The sequence below is a fragment of the Lynx canadensis genome, chromosome B2 (assembly GCF_007474595.2).
Source record: "Lynx canadensis isolate LIC74 chromosome B2, mLynCan4.pri.v2, whole genome shotgun sequence".
NCBI lineage: Eukaryota > Metazoa > Chordata > Mammalia > Carnivora > Felidae > Lynx > Lynx canadensis.
The window spans coordinates 100,596,004-100,616,006 of NC_044307.1; the positions used below are offsets into that span (position 1 = coordinate 100,596,004).

The window sequence follows — 20,003 nt, forward strand, 5'->3', positions numbered from 1 at the left end:
ATACTTGACCTCAAGCTTAGGTAGCTGACAGCCTGTGTGTTACCGCACAGGAAAATGGGTAGTGACTACTATTGGGTTGATAGGGTGGGTGTTTCCTTTTGAGGTGATAAAGATGTTCTGATATTAGATGTGGTGATAGTTGCACCTTTGTGAATATACTAAAAACCAGTGAAATGTACACTTTACAGGGGTAAAATTTATGGCATATGAATTATATAGCAATTTAAAAATTGGGGCTATAAATGAAGATCCATAGTGTTAACTTAAAATTTTTTTTTTTTCAACGTTTATTTATTTTTGGGACAGAGAGAGACAGAGCGTGAACGGGCGAGGGGCAGAGAGAGAGGCAGACACAGAATCGGAAACAGGCTCCAGGCTCTGAGCCATCAGCCCAGAGCCCGACGCCGGGCTCGAACTCACAGACCGCAAGATCATGACCTGGCTGAAGTCTGACGCTTAACCGACTGCGCCACCCAGGCGCCCCCATAGTGTTAACTTTAAATGCACACCTTCTATGTGTCGGGCACTGCAGTATTTATAAATTCTGCCTCATTGAGCTTACAGTTCGGTCAATAGTGCATATTTCACATTGATTTCACTCACTGTGTGAGTACCTACCATGTGAACCTTTCTGACATTCTGGGAGATTCCCAGAAGAATAACATCTGGTCCCTGAATACCTTATTCCAGGTATACACACAGGCGCGTCCATCAAGCTGCTATAGACGATGTTACCTAAAGTGTTAATTTCCGGCTAAAAGCCAAGGCAAAAATCTGTTACCAAGGGAAAGGGGCGCAATTTCATTAAAGGGAGAAGGGGGAAAAAAAAAAGCCTAGGCATCCATGATGGGGCGGTCCCAGGAAGTGACGCCACGCTCAAGTTCCGGTTCCGCCTGTTCCGGGCCACTGGCGTAACTCGCGTAACCGCGCTGTGCACGTGTGTTCTCCGGGTTCGTGTTGCGGTAGCCATGGACGCTTTGGATCGAGTTGTGTAAGTGCGCTGGGTCCCTTCTCTGGGGGACGTTGGGGAATGGGACTCGTGTGGTGGGGACGAGTGAAAAAACCTCCTCTCCGCCTGGGCTACTCCTCTCGTTCCTCCCGCTGTTTGGCTTGTGGTGGGGCGATCCATCCGCTAGCCTAGGTCTCTAGTAGTGCAGCTCGCTGGGCGATGAAGTGCCGGGAAGCCTGCCAGGCGGTAGCACGGAGGTGGTTCGCCGCTTTTATTCTAGCCAGTTAGAAAAGTCCTGGTTTCCCACGAAGCGTGAGGAAGGTGGTCGAATGAATGGTTACGAGCACAAGGCCTCGGAATCTGACAGATGTAGGTGACAGTTCGGGCGCGTTCACAAAACTTTGTGACTTTAGGCCATTTAATCCCCCCTAAACCTCAGTTTACTTTGTATAATAGCGTTCGTAATAATCGTACTTCATTGAACTATGAAGATTACTGGCGAGAATGTATGTACGTAAAGCCTTTGCTACAGCACGTAGAAATGTTCGTTAGTTTTTTTGTTCCCTTGAGTTGATGTTTGTTTTAAATGCGTTCAGAAAATATTTATTGGTCTTCTGAATAGTCCTGTTATTTCTTGGGATTTGCCTGGATTAACATCTAATCGAAACAAATTCTTCTTTTAGTCATTAATTCAGAGAATTTTGTGCATCTGCTATGTATTCCTCTAGGTATGGGGACTGCAGAGATGAGTAAGACTATGATCTGATTGGGGAACAAACAGCTGATACAACATAGAAGATGTTATTTGCATTAGTTGGTTAGTGAGAAGTAATAAACCACATGAAATATAGAGCACTGTTTTTTGCCATAAGACATACTAAATATTTTTTGATTTAATAAATAATGTGTATCTTTATCAAACAGTAAGTGATCGGAAGCTTTATTTATATTGCTTAACACTTTGTCTGCAGGAGAATTTTTAAATTCTGCTTGATAAATGAAGTGTGTGTATATTGCGTTTTTCTTTTCCTGCTCCAAGTGTCCACAGGACTGAAAGGAGGATGGTGGGTCGTAGTTATTTAAGAGAGGAGGAATTCTTTCAGTAGATGGCCAAGAACTGTTGGAAAAGCAAGGTATAGTGGAAGCAGAACAGAATTTCTCTGAACAGAATTGTATAAAACCATTCTACTCCTGCTGTCACATCATAAAGTCAGAATAATGAATTTGTTTTCCCTTCATATTTTGCACAGTGGTGGAGATGAATTTTTAAATTTTGCTCATTTTGAAGATTGGCTTACTTGCAAGTTGTGTGACCTTGGCCACATTACCTCTCTGGCTTCAGTTGCCTCATCTGTAAAATGAAGATAATAATTTTACCTGTGTGGTAGGGTCTTGGTGAAGATAAGCCTTAGTAAGGTAACTCTATAAAAGTGTCAGTCATTATTACTCCCCGTTGGCGGCAATAATGTTTGACTTTTTCAGCTGTGATGTTGGAGTGGGATAGTGTATACTTCCCGGTAGGTCTACAACCTGTAGGAAAGATAGACAATGAGTAGCCTCCCTGTGTTTGGTAACTGCCCACAGATTGATCACTAGTTGGTGTGCAATGCTTTGTGTTAGGGTAAGAGTGCTGTTTGCTCTAAGGCTGAAGGAAAAATGATGGAATAAAAATAGCAACAGTCTTCATTGGGTCTTTTTTTTTTTTTTTTTATGAAAGGTTTAGAGAAAAAACAGTAATAAAGGAATGTTGGTGATATTAAAAAAATGAAAGCCTTTAAAAAAAATTAAAAGCTAATAAAGTTAACACTTACTTAATAGTAATAGCTGAATACCTTTTGTTAATATCTCCCTAAAAAGTGAGATTTTTGTTTAGTGGTGGAATCCTAACTGATAAATGTTATGTAATATTTGTTGATTTTTAAGAATTTGCACGTTAGTAAAGTCATGATTTTGTACTATGAGGAAAATGTTTTAAGTTGTTACAAATTGTGATTTTCCAAACAGAAAGCCAAAAACGAAACGAGCCAAGAGATTCCTTGAGAAGAGAGAACCGAAACTTAGTGAAAATGTTAAAAATGCTATGCTGATTAAAGGGGGAAATGCAAATTTACTGGTGACACAAGTACTTAGAGATGTGGTATGTATATAATAATTTTTTTATTTTTATTTTTGAAGGATTTTATTTTTTAAGTAATCTCTACACCCATTGTGGGGCTCGAACTTACAATCCTGAGATCAGGAGTAGCACACTTTACTGACTGAGCTAGTCAGATGTCCCTATACACTTATTTTTTAAATGGTATTGGAATCATTTTAGGAAATTTTCAGCATACAAGTTTGGGCTGCTGGAAACGTGGATAAGTTTGCCTTGCCTTAGAAAAAAGCTCAAGTTGGAGATAATTTGCTATGGCAAGAGTCTATCCACTGGTTTTCCTTAAAGCAACTACTGTTGTTCCTTTTGTAAATTTGAACTGATTTCAATGACTGGACTTTGGTTTACCCACATTTAAGGAACATCTCTAGTTTGTAAAGTGAAATAACTGCATATCACTATCTGTTTATTCTGTCAGCAACGCCAAGCACTGCGCTAGGTGCTGAGGATTAAGAGTTACATAAGACATGTCTGTCCCTTCAGTGAGCTTAATGAGGGAGACAGGCAAATAAGAAATTATAACACTGAATTAACTGCTGTGCTGGAGGCATGTAGAGGCTAGGATAGGAGGCAGTTAAAATCCCATAGGGGTAGCCATACACAGAATGGGCTTCCCAGAGGAGACACTTCATTTTGAAGGAGGAGTCAGAACAAGGAGGAGGAGAGGAAGAGAAGCAGAAAGTCTTCCAAGGTTGAGGAAAAAACTTGTGCAAAAGGGAACGTGAAGGAGCATATGATGTGTTTGGGGAACTGCAAATAATTGGGGATGGCTAAAGGAAAGTGGGCTTGATGGAGCTAGAAGAACATGCAGGGATCAGGTAGCAACACGGAGTTTGAGCTTTGTTGTAAAAGATCTGAGGAACCACTGAAAGATTGGAGGTGGCAGGTATGATCAGTCCTTTTAATCAGTTTGACCAGGGAAAACTGAGAGCAAATGTAGCAACTGATTCAGCCATTGTTTTCACCCGGGTAATGAGTATCTGGAATGTGGTGGTGCCAGTGAAAATGAGAGATCATCAGAGAGACTAGATGATGAGGGTAGAAGAGTTTGGGCATGAGTAAGAAGTATGAACTTCCCAGGTTTCTGGGTTGGGTTCTTCATAAGTGATAATGGCAAGTAGAGAATATGTCATGTGAGCAGGTTTGAAGAGAAAAGTAATATGTTCAGTTCAGGGCCTATAATATAAGTGATGAAGTTAAAAGCTTTATGTTTTTCCTACCTCTGTAGCCTCATGTCTAGCCCTTTGTGTGACACACAGTAGGTGCTCAGTAAATATTTAATCAGTGAATGAAAGGCATAGTCCATGGAGATACCTAGTAAGTGGCTGATTATTTAGGCCTTGGATACAACAGATAGATTCTTTGAGTTAAATCAACTAAATAATTGATTTTTAAACTTGACTAAACTGTTGACGTTTGTTAAACACAATAGACAGTTCAGATAGCTGAATAGTCTAATACATGCTCATCCTTCTCAGTGTCATTGTGTTGATAGGATTCTCGCCCTGTATTTAAGTAATTTCCAAGAATAGCACAATGTTACAGGTTATTACAGTAGTTAACATTCATATTGATGATTCTTGAGTTGTTACTGTGCTAGTGTGCATTACACCAAGGCAGGGAAATATTTGGTCAAGAATTACCAAAAAGTTTTCCTACTGAAGGGGTGCCTGGCAGGCTCGGTCAGAAGAACATGCGACTCTTGATCTTAGGGTCATGAATTCAAGCCCCAGTTTGGGTGTAGAGATTACTAAAACAAATAAATAAACTTAAAAAAAGAAAAAAAAAAGTTTTAGTACTTAAAAGATAGGTTTTACTGCTGGATTTCCTTTATCTATCAGCTCTGATAGTCAGTCATTTTCCTTTTCATTGTTTCCCTCATTTACTCCTTTCCCTAATGTAAGGTACTGCCTTAGATCTTTGTTATTCCTTATAGTAGAGCAGAACTGATCATACTGGTAACAACTGATTATTAGTGGATGAGTGGAAAGAAATAAGAAAAAAATGAAAAGAGGGCTGAACGACAGGAACTTAAAAAAAATTTTTTTTTAATGTTTATGTTTGAGAGAGAGGTACAGCGTGAGCGAGGGAGGCACAGAATCTGACACAGGCTTCAGGCTTCGAGCTGTCAGCACAGAGCCCGACACGGGGCTTGAACTTGCCAACTGTGAGATCATAACCTGAGCTGAAGTTGGACACTCAACCAACTGAGCCACCAAGTACCTCAACAGGAATTTTTTAAAGGGCTGAATTTAAAAACTCTAGTTCTTATTGTCCTCATTGTAACTGTTTCTCAGCTCTCTCATCTCCAGATAACATTATTTCAATTCTGTCAGCTTTTCTTGATAGGTTTTATTTATTTATTAAAAAAATGTTTTTAATGTTTATTTATTTTTGAGAGAGAGAGAGAGTCAGAACTCGAGCAGGAGAGGGGCAGAGAGACAGGGAGGCACAGAATCCGAAGCAGGCTCCAGGCTCTGAGCTGTCCGCACAAAGCCTGACATGGGGCTGGCTCAAACCCACGAACCATGAGATCATGACCTGAGCCAAAGTCAGACGCTTAACTGACTGAGCCATCTAGGTGCCCCGATAGGATTCGTTTTTATCTGCTTTCTTTTGCTTTTCTTTCTACTCTCAAATTGTTTTCCTGGAAAGAATAGAATAGGTAGAATTTAAAGAAATGAAAGAAATCATTTAAGTTGGATAGATTTTTGAAAGGGCATAGAAACTTTTTTTTTTTTTTTTTTTGAGAGACAGGGCACAAGTGAATGAAGGGCAGGGGAGTAGAGAGAGAGAGAGAATCTGGGGGGTGGGCAGAGAGTCGGAAAGAGAGAAGTGGGGTTCATGTTTTTACCTGAAGTGGGGCTTGTATTCACATCAAGTGGGGGCTTGAGCTCACCTGATGTGGGACTGGAACTCCTGAATTGTGAGATCATGACCTGAGTCAAAGTCAGATGCTTAATCGACTGAGTCACCCAGGTGCTCAGGGCATAGAAACTTTTAATTGGGAAAGTGTAGTCTAAGTCAGAATATTAAGCTTATGTTACAGGTTTAGATAAGTGATCAAAAGAGAGCCAAGCAGAAGACCTCAGAATAGGATTCAGGGACCAGGTAATCTTGTATAATGACTGATATAATACAATTTAATTTTTATCTCTGCTTTTCAGAATGTAATTTATTTTGAAAACTAAATTATGTTTTACAGTATGCATTGAAAAAACCATATGGCGTTCTGTATAAAAAGTAAGTAGTGATTTATTTTAACTCCTATTATTCTGTTATAAAAGTAATAATTACTTTATGGGAGATTTAGAAAAATACTTTGTTTAAGAAATATGACAGGGGCGCCTGGGTGGCTCATTTGTTTAAGCAACCAACTCTTGGTTTCAGCTCAGGCCATGATCTCACGGTTTGAGCTTGCTTGGGATATTCTCTCTCTCTCTCTCTCTCTCTCTCTCTCTCTCTCTCTCTCTCTTTCTCTCTCTCTCTTCCCCCTCTCCCCCCTCTCTCTCCCCCTCACCTCTCCCCCCCCTCCTTCCTCCTCTCTCTCCCCCCCTTCTTCTTTCTATCTCTCTTTGCCCCTCCTCGCTCATGGGCACTGTCTCCCTCTCTGTCTCAAAACGAATAAACATTAAAAAAAAAAAAAAAAAAGAAAATGACAGTTCCTTAAATACAGCTATTAACATTACTTATTTATTTTATCTATTTATGTTTTTATTTACATTTTTGAACATTTATTATTTGAGAGAGAGCGCATGCATGTGCACACATGCATGTGAGCAGGGGACGGGCAGAGAGAGGAAGAGAGAGAGAGCGTGCATCCCAAGCAGGCTCCTCAGTATCAGCATGGCCTGACTTGGGGCTTGAACTAATGAATTGTGAGATCATGACCTGAGCCAAAATCAAGAATTGGATACCTAATTGAGCCACCCTGGAGCCCCTATTTTTTTATTTTTTATCATTAGTATTTTTAAAACTTATTTCTTTCTAGTTTGTGTTTTCATTTGTATGAATATTCTTACATGGTTGTAATCTTATCATATGTATATTATTTTGAGTGATTATAGATTTAAAGAAAAGTTGTAGAAATAGTAGAGTTCTCATATACCCTTCATCCAGCTTCTCTTAATGTTATGTTTTATGTAACCATAGTACAATTATCAAAAGTAAGAAATGAACATTGGTACAATAATGTTTTAACTGCACTATAGACTTGACTTGTTTCACCAGTTTTTCCAATAATAGTCTTCTTTTTCTCTTCCAGGATCCTATATTGCATTTAGTTGTCATGTCTCCTTACTCTCCCATTTGTGACAGTTCCTCAGTCCTTCCCTTTTTGATGACTTTGACGTTTTTGATGAGTACTTGTTAATTATTTTGTAAAATATACCTCAGTTTGTATTTGTTTTACATTTCTCATGAATAGATTGAGCCTTATGTGTTTTTGGCAAGGGTACCACAAAAGTGATGTGCTTTTCTCAATAAATGATACCAGGGAGTACAGGATGTCTTATGTTGGTAGCATTAACCTCAGTTAAAGTGATGTCTGCTTGGTTTCTCCACTAGAAATTTACTGTTTTTCCCTTTGTAACTAGTAAATGTTTGAAGAAATATTTGGAGACTGTGCAAACACTGTGCAAATAATACTCTTTCTCCTCACACTTTTGCTTATTAATTTTAGCATGCATCAGTGACTGTTGTCTACATAGGGGATTACTCTTGGTGTTCTAATGGTGGTTTTCTGTCTCATTCCTTCTACATTTATTAATTGGAATTTTGTAAGGAAAATCTCTCTCTTTGTTGAATTACTCATTTATATTAGTGTGGACTTACAGATACTTATTATATTCTTTGAGTTATAATCCAATGCTGTCACTATTTTGTTGCTCAAATTATTGTACGTTTTGCCATTAAGATCTCTTTCAGGGTGGCTCCTATGTTCTTTCAACATGCCCCTTGTGTTTAAGTCCTCCTTTTTGGTGCCACACGATGCTCCAAGCTCATCTTGTATTTTCAAGCTCTGGAATCAATCCCTTCTCTGTGGAGCCCTGTTTCCATATATCGGGGGCTGGTAATTTAGAAAACAGAGATCTGGGCACAAAAGTATGCTTAGTTGCTACAGAAGTGTCATTGTCTCTAGATCCTCTTAGCAGACAGACCTTGAAAATAAGTATTATGCATGTTAACCCATGCATACATGTACATCTAATTTAATTTTATGTATTTAAAAAACTGAGTTCATACTGATACTTCCTAACAAAATCATGAGTCTTAATACTACTTCCAATTCTAGTCCAGTGGCACAGACTTCATTCCAGCCTTTCTTCTTTTCTTATTTGTAACTTTGCTTCTTCTGACAGTAAGAAACCTGGCTTTCATGATTGATAATATGTTTATTGATTTGTAGGTTTCTAGTACGTGCATACTTTCAGAATGTCTAACCCTGTGAGAAACAAAATTACTAACTATAGAATGTGTGTACAGTTCTTTGTCTTTAGCCTTAGGGTGTCCAGTTCAAATAACTGTTTTCAAATGTAACTTAGGTTGGGTTTTTTTCTGCCTCTTTAATGTGATTGTATTATTACTTTATTTATTTATTTTTAAAATTTTTTTTAAATGTTTTATTTATTTTTGAGACAGGGAGAGACAGAGCATGAACAGGGGAGGGTCAGAGAGAGGGAGACACAGAATCTGAAACAGGCTCCAGGCTCTGAGCTGTCAGCACAGAGCCCGACACAGGGCTCGAACTCACGGACCGCGAGACCATGACCTGAGCCGAAGTTGGCGACTTAACCAACTGAGCCACCCAGGCGCCCTGATTGTGTTATTACTTTAAACTACAGTTAGGGTCATTTATCAGATTGTATTCTATTTTGAGTTTTTCTCCACTTTTCTCCCGGTTGTTGTTTGAATTTAAGTATGTAAAATTTACTCTTTGTGGTGTACAGTTTTATGAGTTTTTAAAAATGCATTGAGCTGTGTCTGCCACATGATATGGAAACAGTCATGATACAGAAACAGTATCATCATCCTAAAAATTTCTTTGTGCAGTACTCTTGAGGGCCACCGTTTCCCCTCCCCCCTGTAACCAGTGAACTGTTTCCTATCCTTATAGTTTTTCCTTTTTTAGAATGTTACATAAATGGAATCGTACAACACATAGCCTCAGAGTCTATCTTCTTTCTTTAGCAAAATAATAAAATATTATCTGTGTTTTTGCCATACATTACATTTAAAAAAAAAATTTTTTTTTAAATGTTTATTTAGTATTGAGAGACAGACACAGAGCATGAGCAGGGGAGGGACTGAGAGATGGAGAGACACAGAATCTGAAGCAGGCTCCAGGCTCTGAGCTGTCAGCACAGAGCCCAGCGTGGGGCTTGAACCCACAAACCGCGAGATCATGACCTGAGCCGAAGTCAGACGCTTAACCGACTGAGCCACGCAAGCGCCCCAACATACATTACATTTTATATCAAGCCTTTTTCATTTATATTATAAACATTTTTCTTAAAAAAAATTTTTTTTTAAATGTTTATGTGTTTTTGAGAGAGATGGAGAGAGAGTGCGAGCAGGGGAGGGGCAGAGAGAGATGGAGACACAGAATATGACGACAGGCCCCAGGCTTTGAGTTGTCAACACAGAGCCCAACATGGGGCTCGAACTCACAAACCGTGACATCATGTCCTGAGCAGAAGTCGGATGCTTAACTCACTGAGCCACCCAGGCGCCCCTAAAATTTTTCTATTAGTAGGTGATCCTTTAGGTATTCTTTTCTTTTTTTTTTTAATATTTATATTTGAGAGAGAGAGAGAGAAAGTGCACATAAATGGGGGAGGGACAGAGAGAAAGAGAGGGAGACAGAGGATTCATTACAGGTTCTGTGCTGGCAGCTCAGAGCCTGATGTTAGGACTTGAACTCATGAACCCTAATAAGATCATAACCTGAGCCAAAGTTGGACACCTAACGGACTGAGCCACTCAGGTGCCCTGGGTATTATTTTCATTGCCAATGTAATATCTATTAAATGGTTATACTAAAATTTATTTATAACTTACCTTAATTTTATGGTTTTTATTTTTTGCTATTCTTATAAATTTTAGCAATTTTATTGCTAAAAATGTAGGTTTTTCTTTTTTGCTATTCTTATAAATTATGCTAAAATGGCCATTTTTACACAAATGAATTATCCTTTTGAATGAATTCCTATGTGAGATTTCTAGACATGAGATTACTTCATGCCCAATAAAGCATATTAATTACTGCTTTTTGGAAAGGTTGTCCTTTTAGCAGAGTGCAATATACAAGACCATTTGTTTATGTTTTTAAGCTAAGAAGTCAAAATCATACTTTGTTTAACTTGCATTTTCCATGTTTTCAGCAGGTCATATTTGCTTATTTGTGATTTATAGTTAGCTGATGGTTGTTAATCATAAATGCTGCAGTAGTTTTTCTTAGTTTGTTTGCCTTGCATCTTTAAAAATAATACTCCTTTTGGGGCACCTGGGTGGCTTAGTCAGTTGAGCGTCCAACTTCGGCTCAGGTCATGATCTCGCGGTTTGTGAGTTCGGCCTGCGTCGGGCTCTGTGCTGACAGGTCAGAGACTGGAGCCTGCTTCAGATTCTGTGTCTCCCTCTCTCTCTGCCCATCCGCCACTCACACTCCGTCTCTCTCTCCTTCAAAAATAAATAAACATAAAAAAAAATTCTTTTTTTACTGATTATAAAAGTAATACATGCTACTCTTAGATAATTGGGATAATAGAATAATCACCCATAGCACTATGTACATTCTGACATGTTTTCCCTGTGTATATACATATTTTAATTGGTTTTGAGTATGGTTGACACACAATGTTACATTAGTTTCAGGTGTAAAACATAGTGATTTGACAAGTGTCTCCATTATGCTGTGCTCATCATAGGTGTAGCTACCATCTGTCATTATTATTATGTTATTGTCTATATTCTTTATGCTGTGTCTTTTATTCCCATGACTTATTGATTCCATAACTGGAAGCCTGTATCTCCCATTCCCTTCACCCATTTTCACATGTGTACAGATATTTTCATGTCTGTATGTTTATTTTATTCTTTGAACAAAATTAAGATCATGTACATAGATTTTGCTTCATAAAAATTATGAACTATTTTATGGAAACTTCATTTACATGATGAGAAATCAGAGATTATAAGTGAACACATATAGTTTCTTATGTTTTACCAGAATTTCTTTATGCATATTTAAGCAAAGAAAAATATACGTATTTCTCTCCCTTTTGCATGAAAGATAGCATGTTCTACTCCAGCTCCCCTACTAGTGTTCTTGGTCCAATACACCATTTATTTCTTTCTTTCCTGGATTACTGTGATAGCTTCTTGCTAATTCTTTTCTCTCTTGCCATAACTACATTCCCTTTTCACATAGTGGACAGAATAGTCCTTTAAAAAGAAAATTTGAGGGGTGCCTGAGTGGCTCAGTCAGTTGAGCATCCAACTCTTGATTTTGGCTCAGGTCATGATCCCAGCGTCGTGGGATTGAGCCCTGCATCAGGCCCTGTGCTGAGCGGGGAGCCTGGTAGAGATTCTCTAAAATAAAAAAAATTTAAAAACGATTATGATTTTAAAAAAGTAGTAGTAAAAAGAAAATTTGAGTTCAGTCATGTCACTCTCCTGACTGAAACTCTTTAGTGCTTCCTGTTACTATATTAATATTTACATTCCTTACCTTGACCAACAAGGCCTTACCTTGACCAACATAATCTGGGCCATGCCTACATCTTTGACCTCATGCCCCACCATTTTCCCCTTTGCATGGTAAGCTTCGGTGATACTTGCCTTCTTTCCATTTCTTGAATAGTCTAAGCTTGTTTCCATCTCAGAATCTTTGCTTATTGTGTTCCTTCTTCCTAGAATACCCTTAGCCTCAAAACTTTTTAAAAAAAAAATGTTTATTTATTTTGAGAGAGAGAGTGTGAGTAGGGGAGGGGCAGAAAGAGAGAGAGAGAGAATCCCAAGCAGGCTCTATGCTGAGTGGGGCTCAAACCCACAAACCATGAGATTATGACCCGAGCCAAAATCAAGAGTCAGACGCTTAACTGACTGAGCCACCCAGGCACCTCAGCCTCAAAACTTTTCAATGGCTTATTCCTTATCTATCACATCTCAGCTCAAATAGTCATTTTCCACTGTTCATAACTAACACAATACTCTATTTTATTTTTGTCACTACAGTTAATTACTGTTTGAAATTTTTATTTTTCCACTAGAATGTAGGCTGTATGAAAGCAAAGATCTTGTTTGTTTCCTAGTATCCTTAGCTCATGCAACAGTGAGTGACACATAATAGGCACTAAATACATATTTGAATGAATGAATATCCCTCTAACTTTATTTTTGATCATCTACAAAATTATCTTTTTTTTAATATATTACTTAATTGTTATGGGTGAATTGCTAATTAAGATTATTAAAATTAAGGTAATCTTTTAAAAATATTTTTAGGAAAAACATTACAAGACCATTTGAGGATCAGACATCATTGGTGAGTACAAGAAACTCTGATTTAAGACAGCATATACATGATTGGACTAATTACTGTTCCTTTAGTAATTTGTGATGTTTTGAATTCGAAATCATCCTATATGAGGGAATTTTGATGTAAAGTGAAAGTGAAGTAAGATTTATTAACTTAGTTTTTGAAGTTTATTTATTTTGGGGGGCAGGGTGGAAGGGCAGAGTGAGCAGGAGAGCGAGAGAGTCCCAAGCAGGCTCCCCACTGTCAGCACAGAGCCTGATGCAGGGCTGGAACTCCCGAATCAGGAGGTCATGACTTGAGCCAAAGTCAGATGCTTAACCAACTGAGTCATCCAGGCGCCCCTGTTTGTTTATTTTTGAAGTAAGACTTTCATACTTTTAAAACTATGACTAAAGTTTAAAGTTTATTTTGAGAGAGAGGAGAGAGCATGTGCATGTGTGCACGAGCAGGGGAGGGGCAGAGAGAGAAGGAGAGAGAAAATGCCAAGCAGGCTCCTTCACTGTCAGCGCTGAGCCGGATGTGGGGCTCAGTCCTATGAACTGAGATCATGACCTGAGCCAAAAGCAAGAGTTGGACATTTAACCAACTGAGCCACCCAGGTACCCCCAGAATACAGTTCGTAAAGTTCTTATATTTATGCATTAATTGGGATTTCTTTGGTTTTATAGGAATTCTTTTCAAAGAAGTCAGATTGCTCTTTATTCATGTTTGGCTCCCATAATAAGAAGCGGCCAAATAATCTAGTAATAGGTAAATATAATTTACTTTCCTAATGTTTGTGTTTACAGTCTGTTTTGTGACTCAGATTAATTGATGGTGTTGAGATTTCAGGAGTAACAAGTAAGCTCTAAGCTGGTTTTTAAAAATTTTTCTTGTGCCTTTGAATGAAATTTTTAATCTATCAGACTGCAGGTAGAGAATAGGCATGTAAAAATACTACTTTACCAAAAGTTGCCAATATTTTTCTAATATAAAATATATGTATCTTAAATCAGTGTTAGAGAAAAAAGCAGTAGCATACCTACCCACATAAATTAACCCTTCACCAGTAAGAATTGACGTTTAATTTGGTATCGTCATTGACTTAGGCAACCCCTTTTACTTCTTATGGGCCTTATTTACTCTTCTATAAAATAAGGGAGTTTGGTTAAACGATTTCCAAGATCCTTTCAGGGCCAAGATTGCAACACTGTATTCTAGGTAGAGTTGAAAGTTTAAGAAAGAAGGGGACATGTTTGGTGGGGTATAAGGAGAAAAAAAAAAGGGAGATAATAACATTTTGGACATGCAAATTAAGTGGGTACATAATAAGGTGGCTCTTTGGGAAAAATAAATGTTTAAAAGAAAATGTATTTTCCTTGTAGGTCGTATGTATGACTTCCACGTGCTCGATATGATCGAATTAGGTATTGAGAAGTTTGTCTCTCTAAAAGACATCAAGGTACGATACTAATCATAAAAATAAAAGCATTTTGTAATGTTGTTCTTGGGCAATAGTGACATCTTGTGGTGAAGAGTACTATTACAGTTTGTAGCTTAACTTTGTTTTTATTCTAGTGTGCTCTGAGATAAAAGTAAATTTCATTTTATCTTTATGTTTTTGAGTGTCACTACTTCATTTTGGTGTAAAGACAGGAAGCTGGCAAATACACTATATTTAAAATTTTTTGTTCCTTTTCATGCTGTGGAAACTCCCTCATTTTATTTTTACTTTAAAAAGAGATATAAACATATAACACATATTTGGATCTTCTGGCAGTTAGATTCAGAGTGGTTTTTAACTCTTGTCTAGGCTCATAGTTTAAATGCTATCCTCTCCCTCAATTGTCACAGCACCTATTTTATGGAACCTCAGAAATACTGGAGTTTTCTGGGGCATCTGGGTGGCTTAGTCAGTTAAGTGTCTGACTTTGGCTGAGGTCATGGTCTCGCAGTCCATGGGTTCGAGCCCCGCGTCGGGCTCTGTGCTGACAGCTCGGAACCTGGAGCTGGCTTCAGGTTCTGTCTTCCTCTCTCTCTGCTCCTCCCCCACTGGTACTCTGTCTCTTTCTCAAAAATAATAAATAAACATTACAAAAATTTTTTTAAATAAATACCAGAGTTTGAAAGCGAGCCTTGTTCTAAACCTACGATACTTTGGCTGGTCCTACAGTATTTTGGCTGCTGGCCACCAAAATGGTAGTTCAGTCTTTCCCTTCAGGACTTGCATCTTTGTATCTCCTTTGTTTGCATGGGATTATTAAATACAAAGTAGTAAATAGGCAAGAAAATTGTCCTAATTTAGCTCCTGGGTCCAAACTTGGCTTCTGTTCCCTCAGAACTCTACTTTAGCAGAATCTGTTCCATCAAATGTTCCATCAAGTAATTATTTTATTTAGATTTCATTGCTACCCTGTGTAAGGCTAAAATTACTTTTCCTATTGGATAAAGTTGGAGATTGAGGCCCAGGGGAATTCCATTGGTGATCTGGAGTCATACATATAGAACTTAGAAAGGATATTGAAGTTTGCAGTGGAAAGTTACATAATTGTTCTTGTTTATGGGTCTTTGAAGGTCATGGTATAGTTGAAAGAATTGTAAAATGTGTCATGACTCCTTTTCCTAGTCTCCCCTAAAAAGAGGACATGCCTTCCAAGTTTGTTGTGTGTTTGCAAAAAGGCTCTTCCCAGATGTTACTTAGCTACACCAGCTTCTTCAGGTACAGGGTCGAACAGTGGCCTGAGATTGGATTTCGAGACAGAACAATTGGATTGAAGGCCTGTGTTGGCCATTTAGATGACTTTTGTGACCTGATAAATTACTTGCCTGACCTTCAGATTGCAATCAAGTATTAAATAGGTATAATAATATCAAATGAGATAATATATGTGAAAATGTTTATCAGCGAAGATAATGTTTTGGAAGGTGTTTGGTAAAGTATGTAAACTGTGATGCCTTGTTATGGTGGAAGCTATCCTTTTATTACAGTTTGTCTTTAGGGCAGTGTATGAATCCTTGGAGAGGAGCAGCATATCTGGCTTGGTCACCAGGTAGTGGGTGTGAGCACTGGTTGATGCACGCATGCTAGCCCTCGGTGCTTTCCATTTTACTTCCAAAGCAAAGAAGTACTTGCGTTATTGTGTAGCTTCTATAACCACCAGATCACAAGACCATTATCGTTTGTCAGGTCTCACGCTTAACAAGCACCATTTAAATTGAATACTAAATTTTCACTCATGGAGCATATCCATAACTATAATAATCACTAATTGATGACCATATGCTTACATTGGCAGTCCCTACCTACACTGTTAGCCAGAGCTTCACTTTTACCTCGTTATTCCATTACAACTTGTTTTTAGTTTGTTTTGGAATTGCATGTCTGTTATACTTTCTCTTTATATTTATTTCTTTTCTGCGTCTACCTCCTTATTTTTAAGACCTCTTCGCCAGATGTTTCTTTTCTCACTTGCCTACTTTTATTGCCAAGCCAAGCCTCATCCTCCTGTTTACTCTTAAGTGAGAAGTGATTCAGTTCTACCAGGAAATTGAATGATTATTCTGGGAGCTTATTTTCTAAGATGTGGCCAAACTTTTAGGGATGGTTGTTTTACATAAAATAAGCCTTAATGGATGAAATGATTAAAATTTAAGGCCAATGTTGTTGTTTTTTAAATTTTTATTTACTTTCTCCAATGGTTTTATTTTAGATAGGAAAAGATACATTGCAGGTGCCTTGGAGTATTTTATTGGAAAGTTTGTTTATAATTTATAAGACATTTCTGGGGTGTCTGGGTGGCTCAGTTGGTTAAGCATCTGCCTTTGGCTCAGGTCATGATCTCACGGTTCATGAGTTTGAGCCCCACATCGGGCTCTCTGTGGTCAGCACAGAGCCTGCTTCACATCCTCTGTCCCTCACTTTCTTTGCCCCTCCTCCCACTCCCTCTTTCTCTCTCTCTCTCAGAAATAAATACACTTAAAGAAAAGAATTATTTCCTTTCTTTCCCTTTGTTTTAAAAAAAACTTAATTCAGAAATTTAGTTCAAGGACATTACATAATTATAATGTTTTTAGTATACTCTATGACAGTACTTATGTAATATTTTGAATTTTTAGTGCCTTTTAGATAATTCAAATAAAGCTCATCTGTTGTAGTTTCTTCTAGTTCTGGGTTTACACATTGTGAAAAATATCAGTGACCTACGTGTTAAATACTGTTGCACGTAACTTGTTCAGTTACATATATATATATTTAAAAAAAAATTTTTTTTAATGTTTATTTATTTTTGACAGAGAGAGAGAGACAGAGCATGAGCAGGGGAGGGGCAGAGAGAGAGGGAGACACAGAATCGGAAGCAGGCTCCAGACTCTGAGCTGTCAGCACAGAGCCTGATGCGGGGCTCGAACTCACAGACCGCGAGATCATGACCTGAGCCGAAGTCAGATGCTCAACCGACTGAGCCACCCAGGCGCCCCATTGTTCATTTATATTTTTATGATGTGTGTACTGGGTCATGACGTAACATGATATTTTTTATTATGCATTGTGGTCAGGATGTTGCTTCACTTTCTCTTACCTTCTGTGTACTTTCTTTTTTTAAAATATTTTTTTTTTTGAGAGAGGGAGAGACAGAGTTAGCAGGGGAGGGGCAGAGAGAGAGAGAGAGAGAGAGAGAGAGAGAGAAAAGGAGACACAGAATCTGAAGCAGGCTCCAGCTTCTGAGCTGTCCACACAGAGCCTGATGTGGGGCTCGAATCCACAAACCATTAGATCATGAACTGAAGTCTGGCGCTTAACCAACTGAGCCACCCAGTGCCCCATTACCTTCTGTATACTTAAATAGCCTCCATAGACCTAGGGGTAGCAGCAGCAGGGTCAGGGAGGCACAGATGGAACATGGAAGAGTCATTGGGTCTGGAAGGTCCATTCAGGCCCTAGAGGCACAGATCTTAGGTACACCTCCTAAGTACAGACAGTTAAGGTTCAGAGTTAGGAAGCAGAGACTGTCAACAAGAGTGAACAGGAAGAGGCAACAGGTGACCTCTGGTCCTAGGGCAGAGGATATTTGTTTTCTTGTCCTGTTTTTTGTTTGTTTGTTTGTTTCTAGATGTGTACAGTCCTTGATTGATACCAAAATAGAGGTGCTAGAATCAATGGGAAGCTCAGACTAACTCTTGTTCACTGTCATAAATTAATCATTCAGTTAAAGAGTTCTATTAGATTTTTTTCTTTTATTTTGGTGGCTTTTAAAGGTTATTATTATTCACATCACATTCTTCTTTGTATGGAAAATCCAGAACTGGACAAAATACTTTTTTTAGTGAGAGCCTCAACCATGCTGAGTAAGGATTGCCCATACATTCTATAGCTTGTATAAAATTCTCTTGTTTCCCATGTTACTGTGGAGTTGGTAGTTTAATCTAGCTTTCATTTAAATACTGTTTATGTGACACAGTAGGAAAGGCACAGTGGTAGTAAATGATTTAAAGAAATTAAATTTGTTTAGACTCTGAGATGTCGGTTGTTAAAAGGCTGTGTATGTTTTGCAGCAATTTTAGCTTTTTATTCTTTGTACAGAATAACTTTAAAAAATAGCTTACATCATTCTTTGACCACTTTTTAATTTGGTGATATGAAGGGAGTGGAACAAAAAATAGTTTTTTAGTTTAAAAGTTGCAACTGTAGTTTTAAATCTTTAGATTTTAATCAGTATTCATAAATATAGTTTTAGGACAGTTAAAATATGAAAACTAATCACTGTGTAAGAATTGACTACTTTATTTTTATTTATTTATTTATTTTTTTAAACATTTATTGATTTTTGAGACAGAGAGAGACAGAGCATGAACCGGGGAGGGTCAGAGAGAGGGAGACACAGAATCTGAAACAGGCTTCAGGCTCTGAGCTGTCAGCACAGAGCCCGACGCGGGGCTCGAACTCACAGACTGCGAGATCATGACCTGAGCCGAAGTCAGCCGCTTAACCGACTGAGCCACCCAGGCGCCCCAGAATTGACTACTTTAAAATCAACTTATAAATAGTTTAGAATTGATAATTTTATAATTATAATTTTTTTTCTGTTTCATAGAATAGTAAATGTCCTGAGGGAACAAAACCCATGTTAATATTTGCTGGTGATGATTTTGATGTAACAGAAGACTACAGAAGGCTAAAAAATCTTCTTATTGGTAAGTATTTTAATACTTCTCCACACGTTTGCTCAAGTAGGCAAATCTAAGACTGTCATTGGTGGCACTTTGCCACTTCACTGTATATATACATCTTTTTCTTTTTGATCTCTTTCCTTTCTTCCCCCCTTTTCATTATTTTCTTTTTAAAAAAAATTAAAAAAAAAATTTTTTTTTTTGAGGTGGGGGTGGGGACAGAGAGATTGGGAGACAGAATCCAAAGCAGGCTCCAGGCTCTGAGCTGTCAGCATAGAGCCCAACGTGTGGCTTGAACTCTCGGACCACGAGATCATGACCTGAGCCGAAGTTGGACGTTTAACCAACTGAGCCACCCAGGCACCCTTTCATTATTTTCTTTATTCCCCACTAGCAGTAAGGGAGAGTTAATGGATGTTATAATGCATTGATCATTTTTATTTTTTGATGCTCTAGTAACTTCATTGTCAACCTATATATGAAACATTTTACACTTTATAAAATGCTTCCACCCATTTTATGTCATTATTGGCATCATTAAATTTAGAAAATTAAGAACTTAAATTTTCAAGATTGTTGTACATCATCCACTTCCAACTCAAAAACCTCTATTTTTCTTAGTCTTGATAGGCAAGGTTTTTTAGACTCTAACCCCTTATAACTTTTTTTTTTAATCTCTCCCAATTTCCTTCCTCTTTTTTCCATTTAAAGTGGCTTATTAAAAATACATTGTACGGGGCGCCTGGGTGGCGCAGTCGGTTAAGCGTCCGACTTCAGCCAGGTCACGATCTCGCGGTCTGGGAGTTTGAGCCCCGCGTCGGGCTCTGGGCTGATGGCTCAGAGCCTGGAGCCTGTTTCCGATTCTGTGTCTCCCTCTCTCTCTGCCCCTCCCCCGTTCATGCTCTGTCTCTTTCTGTCCCAAAAATGAATAAATGTTGAAAAAAAAAATACATTGTACACATTCCTATTGTCTTTTCTGATTTTTGTTCTCGTTTACCTAGTTTCTTCCATTCTTGCAAGTTTCAGATCAAGTTTCTTTCCCAGAAAACTTTCAGTGACTTCCCAACAGCTTTTTTTTATTATCCTTAATGATCGATCCTAAATGCCAAGCATAATCTAGGTGCTTTATATGTATTGTTTTATTCTCACAACCTTGTAAGGTTGTCTTATAGATGAGTTATTCTTGGTGAACTACACTAGTTCCTAAGGACTTATGTAAT

At 38.2% G+C, this 20,003-nt stretch overlaps 1 protein-coding gene across 3 annotated transcripts in view; it reads left to right on the forward strand.

The window, feature by feature from the left end:
- Window positions 1-898: 898 nt before the first annotated feature.
- Window positions 899-20,003, forward strand: part of RPF2 (ribosome production factor 2 homolog) — a 33,736-nt gene continuing 14,631 nt past the window's right edge. Inside the window, exons 1-7 of one of the 3 annotated variants that reach the window (XM_030316164.1) lie at window positions 899-991; window positions 2,954-3,086; window positions 6,307-6,344; window positions 12,606-12,645; window positions 13,308-13,389; window positions 14,004-14,080; window positions 18,708-18,807. In XM_030316164.1, the coding sequence (XP_030172024.1) occupies window positions 969-991; window positions 2,954-3,086; window positions 6,307-6,344; window positions 12,606-12,645; window positions 13,308-13,389; window positions 14,004-14,080; window positions 18,708-18,807 (493 nt within the window). In that variant the 5' untranslated portion in view covers window positions 899-968. Of the gene's footprint in view, window positions 992-1,215; window positions 1,319-2,953; window positions 3,087-6,306; window positions 6,345-12,605; window positions 12,646-13,307; window positions 13,390-14,003; window positions 14,081-18,707; window positions 18,808-20,003 lie in introns of those variants that run through there. The other 2 variants (XM_030316165.1, XM_030316166.1) reach the window with 2 other exon arrangements.